Below are 20,029 nucleotides of genomic sequence, written 5' to 3' on the forward strand. Positions count from 1 at the left end.
CCGTACGCACAAACGCGAGAACAATAGGTGGGCACTGATCCGTTGTGTGATTGGTCAGGAGTTATGCAAATAATCCGGGGGTATATGCAAATACGCCGTGGGTCGGCAATATGCAAATGAGACCAAAATTGGCGGGCTCGCTAGGGGTGGACTAGCTGAGCGGTCCCTCGATCGCGGCCGGGAATGCAATAATGAACCTATTTAGTATTATTTCAGTATTTACTTCTTGCTAAAGAAATGATATTACCGTGCAGATTTGATCAATCGTTCGGAACGATATTTCTTTTTCGATTGAACGACGCCCTTGTAGATAATAGTTCTGAAAAATATTATGCCATGCTTTTGGTCAAAAAAATACAATTGAGATAGACATTTCTGTCAAAAGCTCAAACAAATTGCCCATTGTTGAGCAAGTCCATTGAACCATATTCTACATAATTCAGCTTCGGAGCGTAATATCGGTGATACAGATATATATATATATATATATATATATATATTTGTTATATAGTGCAGTAACACTGGCAGTACAAGGTCATTTTGTCAGTGTTTGGATATCAAAATAACCATAACATGCGAATGCTGGATAAAATGCCATCTTTACAAAAATGTCATCAAGTATACCTCATTTCAAGGACCAGGGAATGATGACAGCTTTGGTGGCTTGATATCTACACGTTAAAAGCATGAGTACCGGTAAGTATATTAAATCCTTAAAATATTTCTTACCTATGTTAACTGACTGCAGTTTGTGACTGATACCTGTATGAACTTTACAGTTTGTTGACTGTTCTTATTAGTATTCCTTGAATAGAATGTTTTCATCGGGATTTGTCTGCTATTCCTTATTTTTCCTTTCACTGAGAAATGCAAGATGCAAAAATACTCCAATAACGCAAAAAAGATTGACTGTCGGATGTTGTTGTTTTTAGGAAAGTGTATTAGGATGTCTTTATTCTCGTTAACAATTGAAATGATAGTTATATTGTACAGGATAAATATGCTGTCATTTGCTTTTTTTTTATCTCTCTCCCCCTCTTTCTGTTGTGGGGGTGACGTTTGATTGATGTGCAATTTGCACGATTCGCTTTATCTCGAAGGAAAAAAAAGTCATAAGTAACAAGTGTGTTTTTCTGATACGCAGTATACTACCCGATTTGAGTAATCAAAATTGATAATCCTCAATTGCAAACGGCCAATGAGCCCATATTTCAGACCCTCTTTTGGTCTTCTCCTAGGCCAGAACCATGGGGATGGGGGGGGGGGGCAGTGAGGCAACCCCATGAAAGGTAAGAAATAAAGGGGGAATAAAAGAATAATATCAAATAGAGAATGTTAAAGGGAGAATTAGAGAATGATACTATATGATGATAATGAAAGTTATATACGTTTTAATTTTCTAAGCGCTTCATACATTGCAATTAGTGTTACCCCGGTCATAGGATCCATCATGTAATCTGATTGGTCCAAATCGGATCACATGATCAGCGAATTACACTATGGCATTCAAAATGCACTATCTGATGTTATACCAAATATACTATTCTGCACTCTGACGTCCTACCAAATGCACTCTGACGTCAGAGTGCAGGATAGCGCGAGGTCTGAAATTATCTAGAATTATCTAACGTTAGAATTTAGATCAAATATAGCATTCGGGGCAACTCAGTAACATGGGGGGGGGGAGAGTTGTATAAAATAAACAATGCACGTATTCTTGTGCAAAGAGGACCTAAAGCTTGACTCGCCAAATGGATTTCCCGCCATGCACGCGCTTACGTGCATTATTTGTGTACTGTATTACACATACGGTGTACCATCTCCCTCCCTGTGGAGTATCGATCCTGCCCAGGCAACCGTTTATCAGTGCATGCCAATCTGAATTCAGGGTGACCAGACGTCCCGTATTTCCCGGGATCGTCCCGTATTTTGCTCCTTTGTCCCGGCGTCCCGACAAACCCTTCCCGGGACGCCTATTTGTCCCGTATTTCAGAATAGTGAACAAAATGTAGTTAATACATTTAAAAGTGACGAATTTTCATCAAATAACCAACAGGAAGCAGATAGAGACAACAATAACATCGATAACTACTAGCTAGGCATGTAGGATCGGAGCAGATTCTCAAAGGTGCAAACAATGACACGATAAGCAGTTTTCTATACCACTGAATAATCACAAAATAGGCGGGAAATTTGTATAATAATGGATTCTCAGATTACTGATTTTGAGATGTAATCGAGGGAAAATTTATTGAGTTTTCATTTTAACTAGATCTAATTGTTTCACCTTTCGTTTTGTGTCTTGTTGTGTATGATGCCGCAATATTTCATTTAAGTTTTAAGTTGACAATGTTTCACTTTGAAATTTTATTCATTTCTAAAACATTTGTTAAAGTGATTGGTTAACATTGTTTTGACTTTTAAAGAATATGAGCTAGAAGGTCACACTTGTCACCTGTGTCTGTGATATGTTACAAAAATGAAGCCCAGAAAAAATTGCGTTCGAAAATAATTATTTAGTGCTTCAAAAATTGAAATATAAAGTGACCGTAAACACCATCTTAATTTCATCCCATACCCTTATGTGTACTATTTAGGTGTCTATAAGACGCCTATTTACAAAATCGAGGTTTGCCTTGTAGTTTTAGCTTTTCATTCGCAATAATGGTTGTTTTCAGGGTTAATTAGTTCTAATCATGCACTTGTACACATGTTTCATCTTGGTTTGAGAATTTTTTAAATCGGCTGCTCACAAAGTTAAACAATACCTTTAAAATTTTTTAAACATAATTTTTTTTTAGATAATTGGATTGTTTCATTGTTTGCTTGAAGTTTGAACTTTTTACTCTTTCTTTCTTTTCTATCCCTCTTTCTTCATCCTTCTATCCTTTCTGCCTGCCCTTTTTTGTTCCATCTATCTTTATTTACTATCTCTCTTTCCTGATCCTTTCTCTCCCTCTCTCTGTTCATTTTTCTTTCTTTCCTCCTTTTTCTTACCTGCCTTCTTTATTAAATTTCCCCTTTTTATATCCTTCATTCTTTCTTTCCTAAATTTTTTCATTGCTTCCTACTCCCTTCCTCTCCTTCTTTTCTCCTTCAATTATTATTTTTTCAATATCTTATATCCCTTCATTCTTTCCTCCCTCTCTTTCCTCCTTTCTTTCTTTCTTTCTTTCTTTCATTCTTTACTTTATTTTTCCTTCTAATTCTTTTCCCTTATTCTTTCTTTACCTCCCTTCCTTCCTTCCTTCCTCCCTCCCATTTCTGTTTTTCTCCTTTCTTTGTGTCTTTCTTTCAAAGAATGAAGGAATCATTTTTCTTTCCTTCATTCTTACTTTCCTCCTCATTTTTTGTACTTTTTTCTTTCGCTCCTTTATTGTCTTTCATACATCTTCCCTTCCTTTACTTGTCTTTTTTTCTACATTCAATTCAAAGAATTACGAAAGCCCTTTCTCTCTCTTTTATTCTTTATTTCATCCTCCTTTCATTCAAACGTTCTTTTTTTGTTTTCCTTCATTTTCTCCTTTACTTTTTCTTTCTTTTCTATTCACCTTTTTCTTTTGTCTTTTCTTTCTCTCCTTCATTCTTTCATTCACCCTCCTTTTCCAATTCTTTATATATTTTTTTACAAGTCTAACACTGTGTTAGCCTTCTTTGTTGATCTTTTTTGTTGATTGTCCCGTATTTCATTTTGTGAAATCTGGTCACCCTGAATCTGATCACATTGACTTTTACATCGTATCTGCATGGCACCCTCCTGGGAGGAGAGTGACAATCGTGGATAAATGCCTTGTCAAAGGACATTAGCACCGGGTGGGATTCGAACCCTCGATCCTAAGTTTAAGAGTCAATTGACTGATCCATGACACCACGACACCTCCGTTGTGCACATGAGAGAGAAAAAATGTCATATTTGGGCCTTCCTTCACAGTCACAACCCGCCACTTATGCGCCGTCAATTTATCTTTATTTTAGATGAGTTGGATGCAGGCACAGTGATCTTTTGAATTTTCAGCAGATTCGAAATAGAGTCCAGCAAATGAACGGAAGGGTGTGACGGGGGGGGGGGGTGGAAAATAAAAATTCGATCACACTCAGCAAGCCTATCATCGATGCCCGATGCAATCTTTGAATTTGACAGGCCATCCCTCGATTATTTTGAGGCATATAGTAAATGCTAAAATCATGCCCCTTTTCTAAGAACATGTGGTTTCTTAATTAGGTTGATCATCCATCATGAAACTTTTCCCCGACCTTCTCTTCGTCCCTCTTTCTTTTTTCCTCCTTGTCTTATTTTCGCGCCCCCTGAACACAGTGACATCGGGTCACGTGTCCTAACCCGCTCCGCACTATTGGATGTATTAGGCCTACACCCCCTTCCCACGCACAAAACGCACACGCACTGAAAAAAAATTCACACAACATATTAATGCGTTGTGGATTTATTAATGTTATTTCATTTGCCAGTAGTGGTCGATCCACCAAGCCAAGCTGAGGATGGCTCCCACCGTCGTCGATGGTGTCGACCATCAAGAGGATTCAAGCGATGGTTGATCTTAGCAGGTCTGTTCATGGTGACCTTCCTAGAAGTAGGATCAGTCAGGACACTTTCCCTCTTCCTTGATGACTTCACATTTCAGTTTGATGTCAGTACTTCTTACATGGGGGCAATATACGGACTCATCACAGGCCTACCATATTTTCTGGGTAAGGCAATTATAGTTCATAGTAATCATGGTAATGACTATGTCAATTAAAATCATTGCATTGAAGTTTATACTGAAATGGTAGGCGACATATGCCTCGTAAAACACACTTCTACTTATCTGAGAGGGACGTTCTGCTGTTAGTCTATTCCTGGACATGACTTTAATGCGAACGGCAGGAACATGTTCGTTTTTACGTCATCATATTTATTGAACTAAATTCAAAATATGAGTGATAATTATCTTTCTAAAGTAATGTTAGCATTTAATAACAGGACTAGAAAGGGATCATTCCCATGACAATTACAATCCTCATTGACAGGGATGTCCGGGTTGTCACAGTGGATTTAGAATTGCATTTACTTGTGTGTATCTTCAAATTATACATATTAAGAGAGAGGTAAAATAGAGAAAGTAAGAACATGCTTCTTGTGCCATTGGTGGTGAATTGTGGTGAATGATAGTGAAAGATGATTAAATGAGACTAAGTGTTGGGATTAGTGAGAGAATTGAAGATCAACTTTCGGTTACACTTCGTAATTCCGAAGCTTCGTAATTCCGAAGGTTCTTTATTCCGAAGGGTCGTAATTCCGAAGGTTCTTTATTCCGAAGGGTCGTAATTCCGAAACACGTAAATTGCCTATACCTCGATGTTCGTTAATCCGAAAACGAAAAAGGGTTCGTTAATCCGAACATTTGTGGCGTAATTCCGACGGTTCGTTATTCCGAAGGTTCGATAATCCGAAAACGAAATAAGGTTCGTTGTTCCGAAGGTTCGTTAATCCGAAAACGAAATAAGGTTCGTTGTTCCGAAGGTTCGTTTATCCGAAAACGAAATAGGGTTCGTTGTTCCGAAGGTTCGTTGATCCGAAAACGAAATAAGGTTCGTTTTTCCGAAGGTTCGTTAATCCGAAAGCGAAATAAGGCTCGTTGATCCGAAAACGAAATAAGGTTCGTTTTTCCGAAGGTTCGTTAATCCGAAAGCGAAATAAGGCTCGTTGATCCGAAAACGAAATAAGGTTCGTTTTTCCGAAGGTTCGTTAATCCGAAAACGAAATAAGGTTCGTTAATCCGAAAACAAAATAAGGTTCGTTAATACGAAAAATGAAAAGCGGGAAAGCAGAGGCAAGGGAAGGGGGGGGCGGGGGACACTGTTGCCGTTCAATTATTATGAGGATGGGAAGGCAAGGGCGGCCGAACGAATTTTCGTTGGGGGTAAAGCCAAAAAATGAAACTCATACGTCAAAATGGGCCCTTTGGTGATATTTTCACCTTAAGATTATCATCTGCTGTGTTTGATAGTGATTAAGTAGAGAAAAACTATGTTGAAGTGACTTCTTATTATGGCAAAATGTATATTTAGGCTTTATTTTTCGGGAGAGAGTATAATGAGCGAGCGGCTTGGTAAAACAAATTCAAAGGTGAAGTTGTAAAACGTTTTGGGGGTCAATTTTTTTTCAATTCTTAAAATGGCAATATTGCGAGGTGTTGCGAGCGTGAATCACAAGCTAAAACTTTAGGGTATTTCAATAAAAAATGAAAATAAGTTTTTAAAAATCCGAGCAGATTTCTGCTGTCATTAAAAAGATGTGCATCTAACTAAAGAATTAACACGAGCGCAAAACGCGAGCTTAAACATACTGACCAGAAAAGGAACCTGTTAAAGAAAGCATTTAGTGACCTATTTAGGGTGCATATTTCACCAATCGAATGAGAGTGCGAAGCGCAAGCTGAAAATTTGCAATATTCCAACCTGAAAACTTAACTTAACTTGTATACTTTAAAAAGAGTATTTCATTTCGAAAAAACATGAAAAATGGCATATTTATTTTTGAAAAGGGAACTTTCCCATTTTGGAAAATATTAATTTCCCTGTTTTTTATTTCATTTTTGGGGTGCAAGTTCCCCCTGCCTCCCTCCCGGCGGATCCAACTTTCGTCAAATAGGGGGGGGGGAATTTTTTTCAGCCATATTTTCCTCGATCGGCAGCTTAAAGTTGATTTTTGTTTGTTTCTTTGAAAGGGTAGTCCTAACAGTCAATAATTAGCTTTATACTTATAAAGTAAAGTAAATATGTAAATTTACTTTATAAAGTAAAGTATAAATACATAAAGTAAAGTAAATACTTTATGTAAAATGTATTTACTTTACTTTATAAAGTAAAGCAAAAAATATTTACTTTACTTTATAAAGTAAAGTAAACATGATAAACCCTTTTTAAATAATGCGAGCTATATATTTTTTTATATGATGGGCAATATGTTTGTGATCTTTAAAACGAGATGCCTATGTAACTAAATTTAGATAATAACTGCGAGCAAGAAGCGCGAACAGAAATTTAAAATATATAACCTCAGACCTGATCTAAAGGGGACATTTTAAGAACTTTTTGCAGTTAGCCATGAAGACGATGCGTGTTTCAACCAATGGCGGCGGAACGTATTTTCCTTTTTTTTTTTTTTTGGGGGGGGGGGCAAAGCAAAAAAGTGGCCAATAGGGGCAATTTGGTGCAAACGGATATTTTCACCATGAGATTATCACCTGTGTAAACAGGTTGTGTGTTTTGTAGTAATTAAATTGAGCAATTTTTTTTAAGTGATCACTAAAGTTATATATTTACGTTTCATTTCTGCGAGCGTAGCGAGCAAGCGGTTTGGGGAAAAAAATCAAATCTGAAGATGTAAAATTCGCCTTTTTGAGCAATTACTGTTAAAAGGGCATCCTTGTGAGATGTTGCGAGCGAATCACGTGCTCAAACTTTTGGAAATCTCATGTATTCCTAGAATGATAATAATGATAATATTGATATAGATATCATTTACCCGGGAAAGCCACTTCAGTTCTGAAAACTGTTCTCCCAGCCATTATTATTATCATTTTTACAAGAATGCTTAGAATGTCCAGTTTTCAGGTTGGAATATCACAAATTTTAAGCTTGCGGTACGCGCTCTCATTATTTAGTTCGTGAGATATATATTCTATTCATGAGTCACTAAATGCAGTCCTTAAAAGATTACTTTCTGAAGCCTGTTGCATAAAACTTTTTACCTGAGAAAACTCTGGTAAAAACTGAAAACTAAGGTTAGTCTGATTTCCGCCACTGCATGACTTTAGCACAGGCAAAAACTCCTGTAAAAACAACCTAAGTTTTCTCAGGTAAAAAGTTTTATGCAACGGGCCCCAGGTCAGTATATAACATATTACAGCTTGCCCTCGCATTAATTCTTTAGAAAGATACACATCTTTCTCACGATTACAAAAAATGCTCTGAATGCTCACTTCACGTCTTGTTACATGAAATGTCTACTAGTTTGAGCTTGCAATTCGCGCTTTCAACATCTCACAAGGATCATTATTAGTATTATTTTTTATTTTATTACCAGCAGAAGCTGTTATTAAAAATGACATCCCCTCCAATACAAATCCTATTATCTAGAGGTTACTCGCACGCGACCAACACACTTGACCCCTTGCATCTTTAAACCATTTGCTTAGGCAGCAATTGCTCAGATAAAATCGAAATTAGCCTATGCTTGATCAGGGTGCCTATATTCTTAATGAAATACATGCTTTTGGCCACAACACACACATGTATCATCGATCGTTATTACTATCATTGCATAATATCGTGTAATCTTGTAATGACAACATCATTTTTGTTACCAAAATGAATAATTTTCATTTTCGGAAATACGAACCTTATTTAATTTTCGGATTAACGAACCTTATTTCGTTTTCGGATTAACGAACCTTCGGAATTACGAACCTTATTTCGTTTTCGGATTAACGAACCTTCGGAATTACGAACCTTATTTCGTTTTCGGATTAACGAACCTTCGGAATTACGAACCTTATTTCGTTTTCGGATTGACGAACCTTCGGAATTACGAACCTTATTTCGTTTTCGGATTAACGAACCTTCGGAATTACGAACCTTATTTCGTTTTCGGATTGACGAACCTTCGGAATTACGAACCTTCGGATTTACGAACCTTCGGAAATACGAACCTTCGGAATAACCGAACCTTCGGAATTACGAATGTATGCGCAACTTTCTGGTGTGAAAGGGGTCTTGTATTAAGTTTATCTTATGCCTCAGGTCATAGAGCTATTAACAGTTAGCTCCATGCTAAGGTAGTTGAAATGTATGTTAATTAGTGCTGGAGGAAGAGGTTCAATTTCCTAATGTAAAAGGGTCTTCTCTATAGAGTCTTTAATGCAAGAGTTAATTGAGCTGCATGCCTTATTTTATTCATCCCAGGATAGGTTTTTGTGTTAAGGAATTTTCAGGTGCAAGTATGCAAATTAACTTTGGACATGTTCCTTGTAGTGGACAAGTAGAAAGGTAGTGGAGACCGGGGTTAGTTGGAACATGGGGTAAGTTGAAACATTGTAATTTTCTTTAACGCCTGTAAAATAGATTTATGCAATACTGCCCTCAATTTATTGCTATTAATAATACAACAGTGTTGAATCACCATTGCAATAAATTGAGGGCAGTATTACATAAATTTATTTTACAGGCGTTCAAAGGTCAATGACCCTTTTTACACTACATGTATATACCATATACGGTATAGTGGTATCTCTGAGATGAAAAGGCACAGGTTGGTGATCTTGGTGTCAAAATGCAGAGGTTCTTACAGGAAGATCAAATAAAATGAAACTAAGTCCCCAGAATGCACATTAACCAAAACATTCAAGGTCAAAGCCTTTCAAAGGTCATTGACCTTTTTAAAAAAAATATATACCATATGCGGTATAATGGTATGTCTGAGATTAAAAGGCGCAGGTTGATGATCTTGGTGTCAAAATGCACAGCTTCTTACATGAAGATCAAATCAAGTACCTACAATGCTTATTCACCAATGAAATTCAAGGCCAAAGCCTTTCAAAGGTCAATGACCCTTTTTACATTATATACCATATAGAGTACAATGGTATCTCTAAGATGGAAAGGCGCAGGTTGATGATCTTGGTGTCAAAATACACAGATTCTTACAAGAAGATCAAATCAAGTACCTAAAGTGCTCATTTACCAATGAAATTCAAGGTCAAAGCCTTTCAAAGGTCAATGACCTTTTTACATTATATACGGTATAATGGTATCTCTGAGATGAAAAGTCGCAGGTTGGTGATCTTGGTGTCAAAATGCAGAGGTTCTTACAGGAAGATCAAATGAAATAAAATCAAGTACCCAGAATGCATATTAATCCATTAAGATCAAGGTCAAAGATCTATTTCCATAGGCTATATATCGTATAATGGTATCTCTGAAATAAAATGCTGCATGTTGGTGATTTGGTGTCAAAAAGCAATTTTTGCAAGAAGATGAAAAGGCACAGAATAATCATAAAGAATTAACCTTCACCTTTGATATCCAAAGTCAAAGGTCAAAAGTTAATAAATATTTATACATCCATGCATGATCCCCCCCCAAAAAAAGAAAGATAATAATTCATTATATTCACATTTTATTTGTGAATTATAGAAAGAAAGATACCTATTTGTAATGAAAACTTGGATGTTTGATAATTTCACTCTGAAATAAGGATAAATAATGGCCATGGAAAATGTATTTAGCGGTTAGAAGTCAATCAACTATATCAATAACGTCAGGGAATTTAAGTAAATAGGTCGATAACTTGATAACTTCATTGTATATAGTGATTCTGATGGGGAAAAGACTGACCTGCATGGGCAATGAACACAAATTTAATAGTTTATTCCTTGACCAATGATGACGTCAAAATACAAGTTCGAGGTGAAATCGATATCAAACAGCACTTTTTAATATATATTGCAGCAATGCATTGCCAGAAGTGTAAAAACAAATCATGTATGATATAATCTAAAATGGTGAAGTTGTCTAAAGTAGCAGCATTTACATATGCATTTTATAAATCTAAATCACGGTATATAGCAATAGGTCACTAACCTCAATTGCTACAATCAATACTATAAACTATAACTTAATCTGTAAATGGAAAGGATAGGCCTAACCCTAATGGCATGCAGCATCCAAGAACATTTTCATATAGCCAGGGACAATGATGAAGAATTAAAATAAGGCAATCATTAGAGCTGCATTAGAGCATTGGAGGGGCACAGCATTGTTCACAAACAATACAGTGCCCCTCCGATGCTTTGTCTCCTCCGGGTCACGGTCCGCCACTGATCATAAGCCTAATCTGGACCAAGTAATGATCCTTGTACAGACTGATACCTAGTAGAAATAGCATCATGGGTGACGTACGGCAGAGAGCAGATATGAAGCTTTGTCCTGCAACATGAGCATATCAAGAGATTCTGGCAGCTCGCAATGAGAGATAATTATAATACGGAAATTCATCTTTGTTGAAGTTGATATATATGCAGCTCTAATGATGGTCTTCACTTCATCATCATCCCTCTGCTGTTTGGAAGTGCTCTCAGATGATGCTAGCTGTGACATGAAAGTTAGACTTATCCTACCCATTTTCAGAAGATTCTTGTACAAATCCTTGCATTTTGGCACCAAGATCACTAACCGGTGTTTTATCTCAGAGATACCATTAATATTATCTAGTGTAAAAAAGGACATTTGTGTGAAAAGCTTTGCATTTGTTCAGTTATTATGTTTCCGTCAATATGATTTCCTTTTTTCCTTTCCTGTAATACATGCATGTACGGATATAGTAAGTCGATTATAATTTCTTCTTTTCCAAGGGGGATCCACAATTTTACAAGCTTTGCTTTTTAGTGGATCCCCCTCATTTCCATTTCCATATCCATTTATGCTCTATATTATACTGGTTTTTTTTCGAAGTAAGAATGCCCTTCTGTAAAATTGTATTTGATTTGTATTGTTTTATATTACTTTGTATTATGTTTTGAATGGAAATGAAATAAAAGAATGAATTGAATTGACATTGACCTTTTTCTTTGAATTTTAAGGGTGAATGTGCATTGTCAATACTTAATTTCATTTTATTTGATCTTCATGTAAGAATATGTGTATTCTGAAACCAAGGACACCAACCTGTGCCGTTTTATCTTTGAGATGCCATTATATAATATGGTATATAATGTATAAAAGGTCATTGACCTTTGGCCTTAACCCTAAAAAGACGGGGGGGGGGGCCTTTTAGGCCCCCCCTGTACATAAATCGTGATAACTTTTTTGCGCATGAAGCGTTCGCGCCGCCATTTCATGACTTTTTTTTCTTGAGTTTTGCGCAACTTTTGATACCAAATTTGTATACCCCCATTCCGCGGTTGCGGAGTTACGTAACATTTTCGTATCACATGTCACGTAAGAAATTGAAATTTGTATTCGTTTGTGTGTAAAGTGTATGGTATTTGAATGAATGTTATACACATGTTTTCTTTTTTTTTATTTGTTTCTTTCTATATTATGTCACTTGTGAATTCAAGTAGCAGTTCTAGGATATGAAAATAATGAAGAACATTGCATAAAAAATAAAAAAAATACATAAGAAATGCAAAATAAAGAAATACATAAGAAATTAAATCAAGGAAAAACATAAGAAAAGTAATGCAATAAAACATGCCAATTATTGTATTTCTCTACATAACGCATGCGAAGTACTTATTTGCATATTTAGTAATTACTAATTTGCATAAGCATATCTAATAATTCAAGCATGAAACAACACAATTCCATGATAAACAACCTCTTCTTACAGCTGAAAACCTTGAAACAGGAATTTATGGACCACAATAAGTACCAAACTATGAAAAATTCAATTTTTTGATAAAAATTTGCATATTCACATAATTAATTATGAATATAATTTGCATAAATTATGTGATATCTCTTATGCTTTGTTTTCACCAGCTAGTGTACATGTAACACATCACTTGTTTATCTTCCAAGATTGCTTTGGCTCATTGCAAGAGAGTGTAATGCAATAAAACATGCAAATGTTGTATTTCTCTACATAACGCCTGCAGTACTTATTTGCATATTTGTAATTACTAATGTGCATAAGCATATCTAATAATTCAAGCACGAAATAACACAATTCCATGATAAACAACCTCTTCTTACAGCTGAAAACCTTGAAACAGGAATTTATGGACCGCAATAGGTACCAAAGTATGAAAAATTCATTTTTTTTATAAAAATTTGCATATTCGCATAATTAATTATGCATATATTAAAAAATACAATGAATATCAGTATTTTGAATATGTTTTCTTTTAGAGGACATGACAAAGGATGTGTGTGCCAAATTTGGTTGCGATCGGACGACCAACGGCCGAGATCTTAGGGGGGCTCAAAAGGCTCAAAATAGCCCAGTCTTTTTAGGGTTAAATTATATGGGTGAATATGCATTCTATGTCCTTAATTTTATTTTATTTGATCTTCTGATCAGAATCTGTGCATTTTGACACCATGATCACCAACCTGTGCCTTTCCATCTCAGAGACACCATTATACATTATATAATGTAAAAAGGTCACCTTTTGAAAGCTTTGACCTTGAATTTTATCGGTGAATGTCCATTCTAGGTACTCACATTTATTTTATTTTACATTCTTGTAAGAATCTGTAAATTTTGACACCATGATCACTAGCCTGTACCATGTCATCTCAGAGATACCATTATACAGTATGGTATATAATGTAAAAAAAAAGGGTCGTTGACCTATGAGAGGCTTCGACCTTGAATTTTATCGGTGAATGTGCATGCCAGGTACTTAATTTTTTTTTATTTGATATTCTGGTAAAAATTTATGCATTTTGACACCATTATCACCAATCTGCGCCTTTCCATCTCAGAGATATCATTATAAAGTATATATGAAAACGTCATTGACCTTTGACCTTGAAAAAAACACTTTCCCCAACCCGTATTCTTCCTAACTTTTTTTGGGGTAAATGTTGACACCCATACCTACTCAAATCAGTTGAAAAATCATTTCCAATAATTTTATTCCAGATTGGCTATTTTGAGGTCTAATTTAGGGATACTATTTAGAGAGGTTATGATCAGATCAATACAGGATCTGTTTTGTGCAAAGCCTTAGTGGCAGTGATACGGTTATGCAGTTTGGTAATTGTTGGAAGAATATTGTCATTTGAGCCTTAGTGGCAGTAACAGTTTTGTAGCGTGGAAATTGAACATTGTTAATTGGAGAGAGATAGAGCATAGAGTGCTTAAGAAATAAAGTATCTGATTTAAAGGCATGGCTGATGTGAGTATTGTGTTTATTTGGTTGTTCCCATGTGACACGGGTGAACAAAAGATATCTGTCCTTTGGCTTACTGGCAATGGGTGGGCTTTAATCAATCCTAACAACAGGTAACAAAAATACCTTTAACCATTTAATTGACTGAAATTGATCTTGATCACAGGATTAATCAACATACTTCTGCTACGCCATTTCTCCGTTCGGCAACTCATGATAGTTGGTGGTATACTGTCATCAGCGGGACTGATCGCTGCCTCATTTACCACCACAGCATCGCAGATCACTGCATCTTTAATTGCATTTGGTGAGTCTCTTGTGAAGTGATTCAATAGCTATGCGAGGGGGGGGTGGGGACTAAACAGCTGCAGGCCTATTTAAATAGGCCAATGTTGATTTCAAACTGGTTTAATGCTAATTCGTCTCATTACCAACTCGTCTACTATCATTTGTTCTATCATCAATTCGTCCACTATCCACACGGTCTTAATGCCATTTCGTCCACTCACCATTTCGTCTAATAAGCAGTTGGTCCAATAGCCATTTAGTTCACATAACATTTGGTCTAATTGGACTAAGTGTTAATTGGGCGAAAATAATAAATTTTGGTATTAGACCAACTGGTTATTAGACAAAGTGATTATTGGACCAAGTGGTAATTGGACCAAATGGTTGTTAGACGAAATGTTGATGGACGGAATGGCATTAGACTAAATGAAGGTAGACCAAGGGATGAGTGGACGAATTGGCAGTTTACCTATGCCAAGGACCAATCATTATGTTGAGCAACTCTATTTTTTTAATTTAAAATCAATCGCAATTTTAGGTATTCTGCTTGCCATTTTGTTTACGAATGGTTGTACCACTGCATGGTGTAGGGGGGGGGGGGGGGCTTGGGTACAAAAAAGTTTCATGACCATTAAAAAGGAGAAAAGGAAAGAATAAAGGGAAAGATAAAGATTGAAATAGTATAGTATTATTTGAATATCATGTCAAACTCTATCAAAATATGAGATTTTTTTTCCAAATTCTGCTGGCTAAATTTACTCGATAGCACCTTTTATAAACCTTTTCTCCATGCGAAGTATCTGGCCCATCAAATATTTCTGTTCATTGCGCACGCCACTGATCGAGGTGTACAATTTGCTGCATTGGCCCGTATTCTGAAGTCGGGTTTAATTTACACCACGGTCTAACTCTGTGCAAAAATTATGGGGAGCCAAAAATTCAGAAATTCTGTCTATATTGTATATTTCTTATGTTTACTATTTACTATTTTTGTTTCATTTTGCTTTCATAATGAAGAAAAATACTCCAATTATCATTCTCAGACAATTATCGACAACATTGGCCTCATTTGAGTTAATAAATTGAATGTGTATTGTTAGGGATTTGAGCCCCAATTGACTTTCTATAGTTAAACAACAACTTTAAACCAGGATTTAAATGGGTGGTCCGGGCTGAAAATATTTATATCTACAGTGCGTATAAAAAAAGGGGACAGATTTGAAAAGTCTATAAAATTTTAGTTTCAAAGTATTATGTCTATATTTTGGTGTTAATAGGTGCTCTAAGGTCTTGTCTTTCAGATTCTATAAAAAAAATCTAGTTTCGTTCATGCTTGAGCGAACACGGGACGTTTTTGTTGGGGGTTCAAAAAGAGGCTTGCGCCAGAATTGCAGAATATGAGTAATATGATGTTCGGACTTCTTGCTAATTAGCAGACTTCCTTCTTAACCTTTTCATTATCTTTGCCATAATTTTCAAATCATGCGGTCAAAATTCATTTTCAGATCTATTTATTTGCTTGAATTATTCTGTTATTTCTTTTTAATATGCTCTATGTTAGCTTTGAATATTCCTTCTTCAAGCTAAAATTATTTTTTTTCAACCGAATTATGGGAGAGCATGGATTTTTTTTCAAATCTTTTCATTATGTGCTACAAAGGTTATTGTGCCTTTTGAACAAAGCCACACAGATGGGCAGGCGCCCCCTCAATTAAAAAATAATGACCAAGAAAAAAAGTGGACAGAAAATAAGGAAAGATGGAAAGTAAAATATGATTTCATTTTTTGAATATTATGTCAAAATCTATCACAAAATTTGATATTGTAATTAAAAAAGTGGGAATATTTGCGTGCTCACTTCGCTCGCTCACAACTTTTTAATACATGTTACCCGATCTGCCATATCTAACTCCCTCAAAATTGTCTCAATACACCATTGTCATTGAAAACATGAATCCCTTCCTGTGTTTCCTGTCAAGCAATTAAACTTGGTCAAGGAATTAATGACCCCTTGAAAAATAGATTTATGTCTTTTAAAGGTACATAACATTATTTGTTTCACATAATAAAACGATTTGAATAGTCACAAGTTTTCCCAATTAATAATTCAAATCTTCTTGCTTGGGTTGACAAAAAAATCTTCTTTTCTCAGTTACTTATGAAGGAAAATTAAAGGTAAGAGAAGTTTAAATGAAAAAACAAAATAATTCAGTTAAATAAATAACTTTGTAAATGAAATTTGACAGCATAATTCGAAAATTGTGGCACAGATAATGAAAAGGTCAAGAGGAAGTCTCCTGATTAGCAAGAAGTCTGATCATTGTATTACACATATTCTGCAATTCTGGCGCAAGCCTCTTTTTGAACCCCCAACAAAAACGTCCCGTGTTCGCTCAAGCATGAATAAAATTTATTTTTTTAAATTGCATTTCAAAGATAAGACCTTAGAGCATCTATCAACACCAAAATATAGACATCATTATTTGAAACAAAAATTTTATAGATTTTTCAAATCTGTCCCGTTTTTTTGATACGCACTGTAGAGTAGAATTCACTGAGCAAAATGCCGAAAATTTCATCAATGTCGGATAACAAATATTAAAGTTTTTGAAGTTTAAAGTTTAGCAATATTTTGTAAAAACAGTCGTCAAGAATATTCATTAGGTGGACTGATGATGTCACATCTCCACTTTCCGTTTTCTGATGTTATTACATAAAATCATATTTTTTTCATTATTTCATACTTGTGTGAATAATGTCTCCCTTATAATGAGATAAGTTGCAGCAATAAATATCTAATGCAATAAATCAGCTGTCAATCGAATTTTTCTAGTTCTTGGAGGAAAAAAATTGAATAAACCTCATTTCATATAATTAAATACAAAAGAACAAGTGGAGATGTGACATCATCAGTCCACCTCGTGAATATTTATGACGACTGTTTTCACAAAATATTGCTAAACTTTAAAATTCAATAACTTATTTGTTATTTGCTATCCGATTTTGATGAAATTTTCGGCATTTTGCTTAGTGAATTCTACTCTATGTATTAAGATATAAATGTTTTCAGCCCGGTCCACCCCTTTAACTTAAACCCGAGTTTAGAATACGGGCCATTGTGTTTAATAAGAAAAAAAAATCACTGTAGAACCATCTTGACCCGGCAACCTGTATTTGTCTAATTGCTTGATTATTGCTTAATTTGTCTTAATCCAATGCAGGTTTAGGTTACATGTTCATCATTCTGCCGTCTCACTCCTGTGTCCCTGACTATTTTCCTGATCATTTCGAGATTGCAACGGGTATCTTTTCATCAGGTTCAAGCGTCGGTGTCATGTTAATGCCGTTGATTTTTGATGCCATAATCTATTCATACGGATGGAGGGGAGGTCTCCTAATTCTTGGTGCGTTTACCACTCATTTTATTCTCATCGGCTCGTTACTGCAAACAACCGACCGAAAACAACCGAGACAAGACGATCTCACTCATCGCGATGCCGAAGGCTTTTCTCATGGCAATGTCAACTTTGAAATGGATTCTGTTGGTGAGAAAACTACTGAGAGCGAAGCCCCTGTGCATGGCTGGTCGGATGATATGGTTCGCAGTTCAAACTCTACTCCACAAATAAAAACAGGACTTCCTTCGAAGTCAACCGATGATAAAATCAAAGTAGATAATGGGGAGCTTGGTAATTGTGATAGCCACCAGCCAACGACACTTGTCAATGATATTTCTACAGTAAGAACAAAGACAAAGTCGAAATCTCCTTTGGAAGATGAGAATAAAAAAGTTTCTACGCCTAGTCTGAACGTGGACGAGGTCGTTAATGACGGCGAAAATAACAAGAAATGTTCTTTTCACACTCTCTCGTCCCCCGTAAGGTTCTTCAAAAAGCATCCCCTCATGATCACAATTTGTGTTCAAGTCTACATTTCTGCTATTGCCTACGGTACCTGGCTTCTGTTCACCATCCCCAACGGTCAAGCCAAAGGCCTAACTGACCTGAGGGCTGTCCAACTCTCAATCGCAGGTGGAGTTGCCAACTTTTTCGGTCGATTCTCTTGTGGCTTCATCACCTCAAGAAACGTCGCAAGAATCGAAGTTTGGTACATGTTTGCGAATATCGTTTCAGCAATTGCATTCTTCGTGAACTATGTGGCTGATTCCTTTTGGTTCCTGCTGATTCTCTCTCTAGTGTTTGGATTTTCGATCGGTTTCAAAATTCCTGCACAATTTACTCTTGTGATGAATGTTGTAGGAGAGAAACGCTTCAAAACAGGGCTTGGGATACTCTATGTGTCCAGTGGCTTGTCTTTCCCGTTCCTTGGTTTCATTGTAGGTTTGTACAGGAATTCTAGAGTTTTCACACACGACGCAGATGGAATTAAAGAACACGGTAAATGTATTGATAATGTTATTCAAATGACAATGAACAACTGGGAGGTCTTTGTAGAAAATGGGTGAACCGAAAAATCAGTTCCGTCCTAAGTTTCGGAGCTACAAATATGTCGTTTGTCCAGAGTATGACTCGCTAATTTTCGACAAAGACCTCTTTCCTGCCCTTTGTCATGAAGGGCTTTTGACAATGCATTTTCTATGTTCTTTGAAAACATTCTGTGTCGCGAAAATTCCCTATTTATTGTTAAATAACTCTTGGTATATATTTTAATGAGACTTATTGTGCAGCTAGGCCCACCATCGACTCCAAATCGATCGATGGTATGATACTGAAAATAATGTAACAGCTTTATTCGATCTGGAATCGGTTTCGCCAGAGTGACCGTGGCATAAGAGAGAGAGTAAAACGTATCCTTCAACAATAAAGTACATAAGATTCAATGTTCAAATTTTGGATAATTTATTCCTATGCTATGTATTAGACTATGTTCCTTTTCTTGAGGATCAGAACTATAATTGATGTTTACCAGAATCAAATGAATAAATCAAATCAAATAGAGATATGCATGGCCTTAGGGAGCCAGTAATGGGAGCAAGGCTAAACATTCCCGCTTTAAATATTTTGTTTTCTTTGCAACGAGAATTCATATAGCTTATACCAAATATTTCGATCTCAACTATTATTTCAAAACTTAACGGCCAAGTAATGTATTTTACACCTTTGGTCCCTCGCTTTCAAATATGTTTAAGCATTTTGCATTAATGCGTACGACCATAATTGTATGCTTTCCAAAAGGATTAACATAGAGAAGTTACAGTTAACAGTTATGAGCAATCATGAACTAATCGTGATTAAGGTATATAGGGTTCATGAAATATATGTTATACAACGTTCGTATAAAATAATGTTCGTGGTTCATATTTCATTTCAGGATCCATCTTTGACCGCTTTCAGTCGTATAATATCGCATTTTGCATCATGGGGGCACTGGATGTGTTTGCCGCGATTCTTGTCATCTTCCCTGTTGTCTGGCAAAGATTTTACAAAAGAACAACTGACTGATATGCATATGGAATGCACATCGTCCGGATCTTAAGGCTTTCTGAACTGAGATGTGCACATAAGTCCTATCCGATGTGATACACCATACTTTACTTAAACACACCAAAAAAAAACCCGAATTCATATAAATTTTGGACTGCAATATGGATGGATGGAGAGATAACATTTTTTTTTTAGAATCAGATGCATTGTAGTAGAATGGGTTAAGATTATATTCAATGAATATAACCTACCCAATGTCCATAGTAGGTCACAAAATTAGAAATTTTCAGATGATGTCACGAGTGCTCGGATTAACGGATGTCTTTTCGTTTTCGGATAGACTAATGTTTTTTTCAGTTTCAGACTAACAGACATCTCAGTATATACGTTTGT

General features: G+C 35.9%; 1 protein-coding gene across 1 annotated transcript; it reads left to right on the top strand.

Annotated features, from left to right (window-relative positions):
- Positions 1 to 516: 516 nt before the first annotated feature.
- Positions 517 to 19,819, top strand: LOC121429059. The gene is made up of 5 exons (XM_041625963.1): positions 517 to 696; positions 4,468 to 4,707; positions 14,071 to 14,211; positions 17,414 to 18,532; positions 19,524 to 19,819. The coding sequence occupies exons 1-5, from the start codon at positions 687 to 689 to the stop codon at positions 19,652 to 19,654; spliced, it is 1,641 nt and encodes a 546-aa protein (XP_041481897.1). The 5' UTR covers positions 517 to 686; the 3' UTR covers positions 19,655 to 19,819.
- The last annotated feature ends 210 nt before the right edge of the window (positions 19,820 to 20,029 follow it).

Source organism: Lytechinus variegatus, chromosome 15 (assembly GCF_018143015.1).
Source record: "Lytechinus variegatus isolate NC3 chromosome 15, Lvar_3.0, whole genome shotgun sequence".
Classification (NCBI taxonomy): domain Eukaryota; kingdom Metazoa; phylum Echinodermata; class Echinoidea; order Temnopleuroida; family Toxopneustidae; genus Lytechinus; species Lytechinus variegatus.

Bases quoted from the DNA above. Each gene is read 5' to 3' on its own strand.
- LOC121429059 (XM_041625963.1), top strand. The intron at 14,212-17,413 runs GTGAGTCTCTTG...AATCCAATGCAG, and splicing joins TGCATCTTTAATTGCATTTG to GTTTAGGTTACATGTTCATC. The intron at 18,533-19,523 runs GTTTGTACAGGA...ATTTCATTTCAG, and splicing joins GTTCCTTGGTTTCATTGTAG to GATCCATCTTTGACCGCTTT.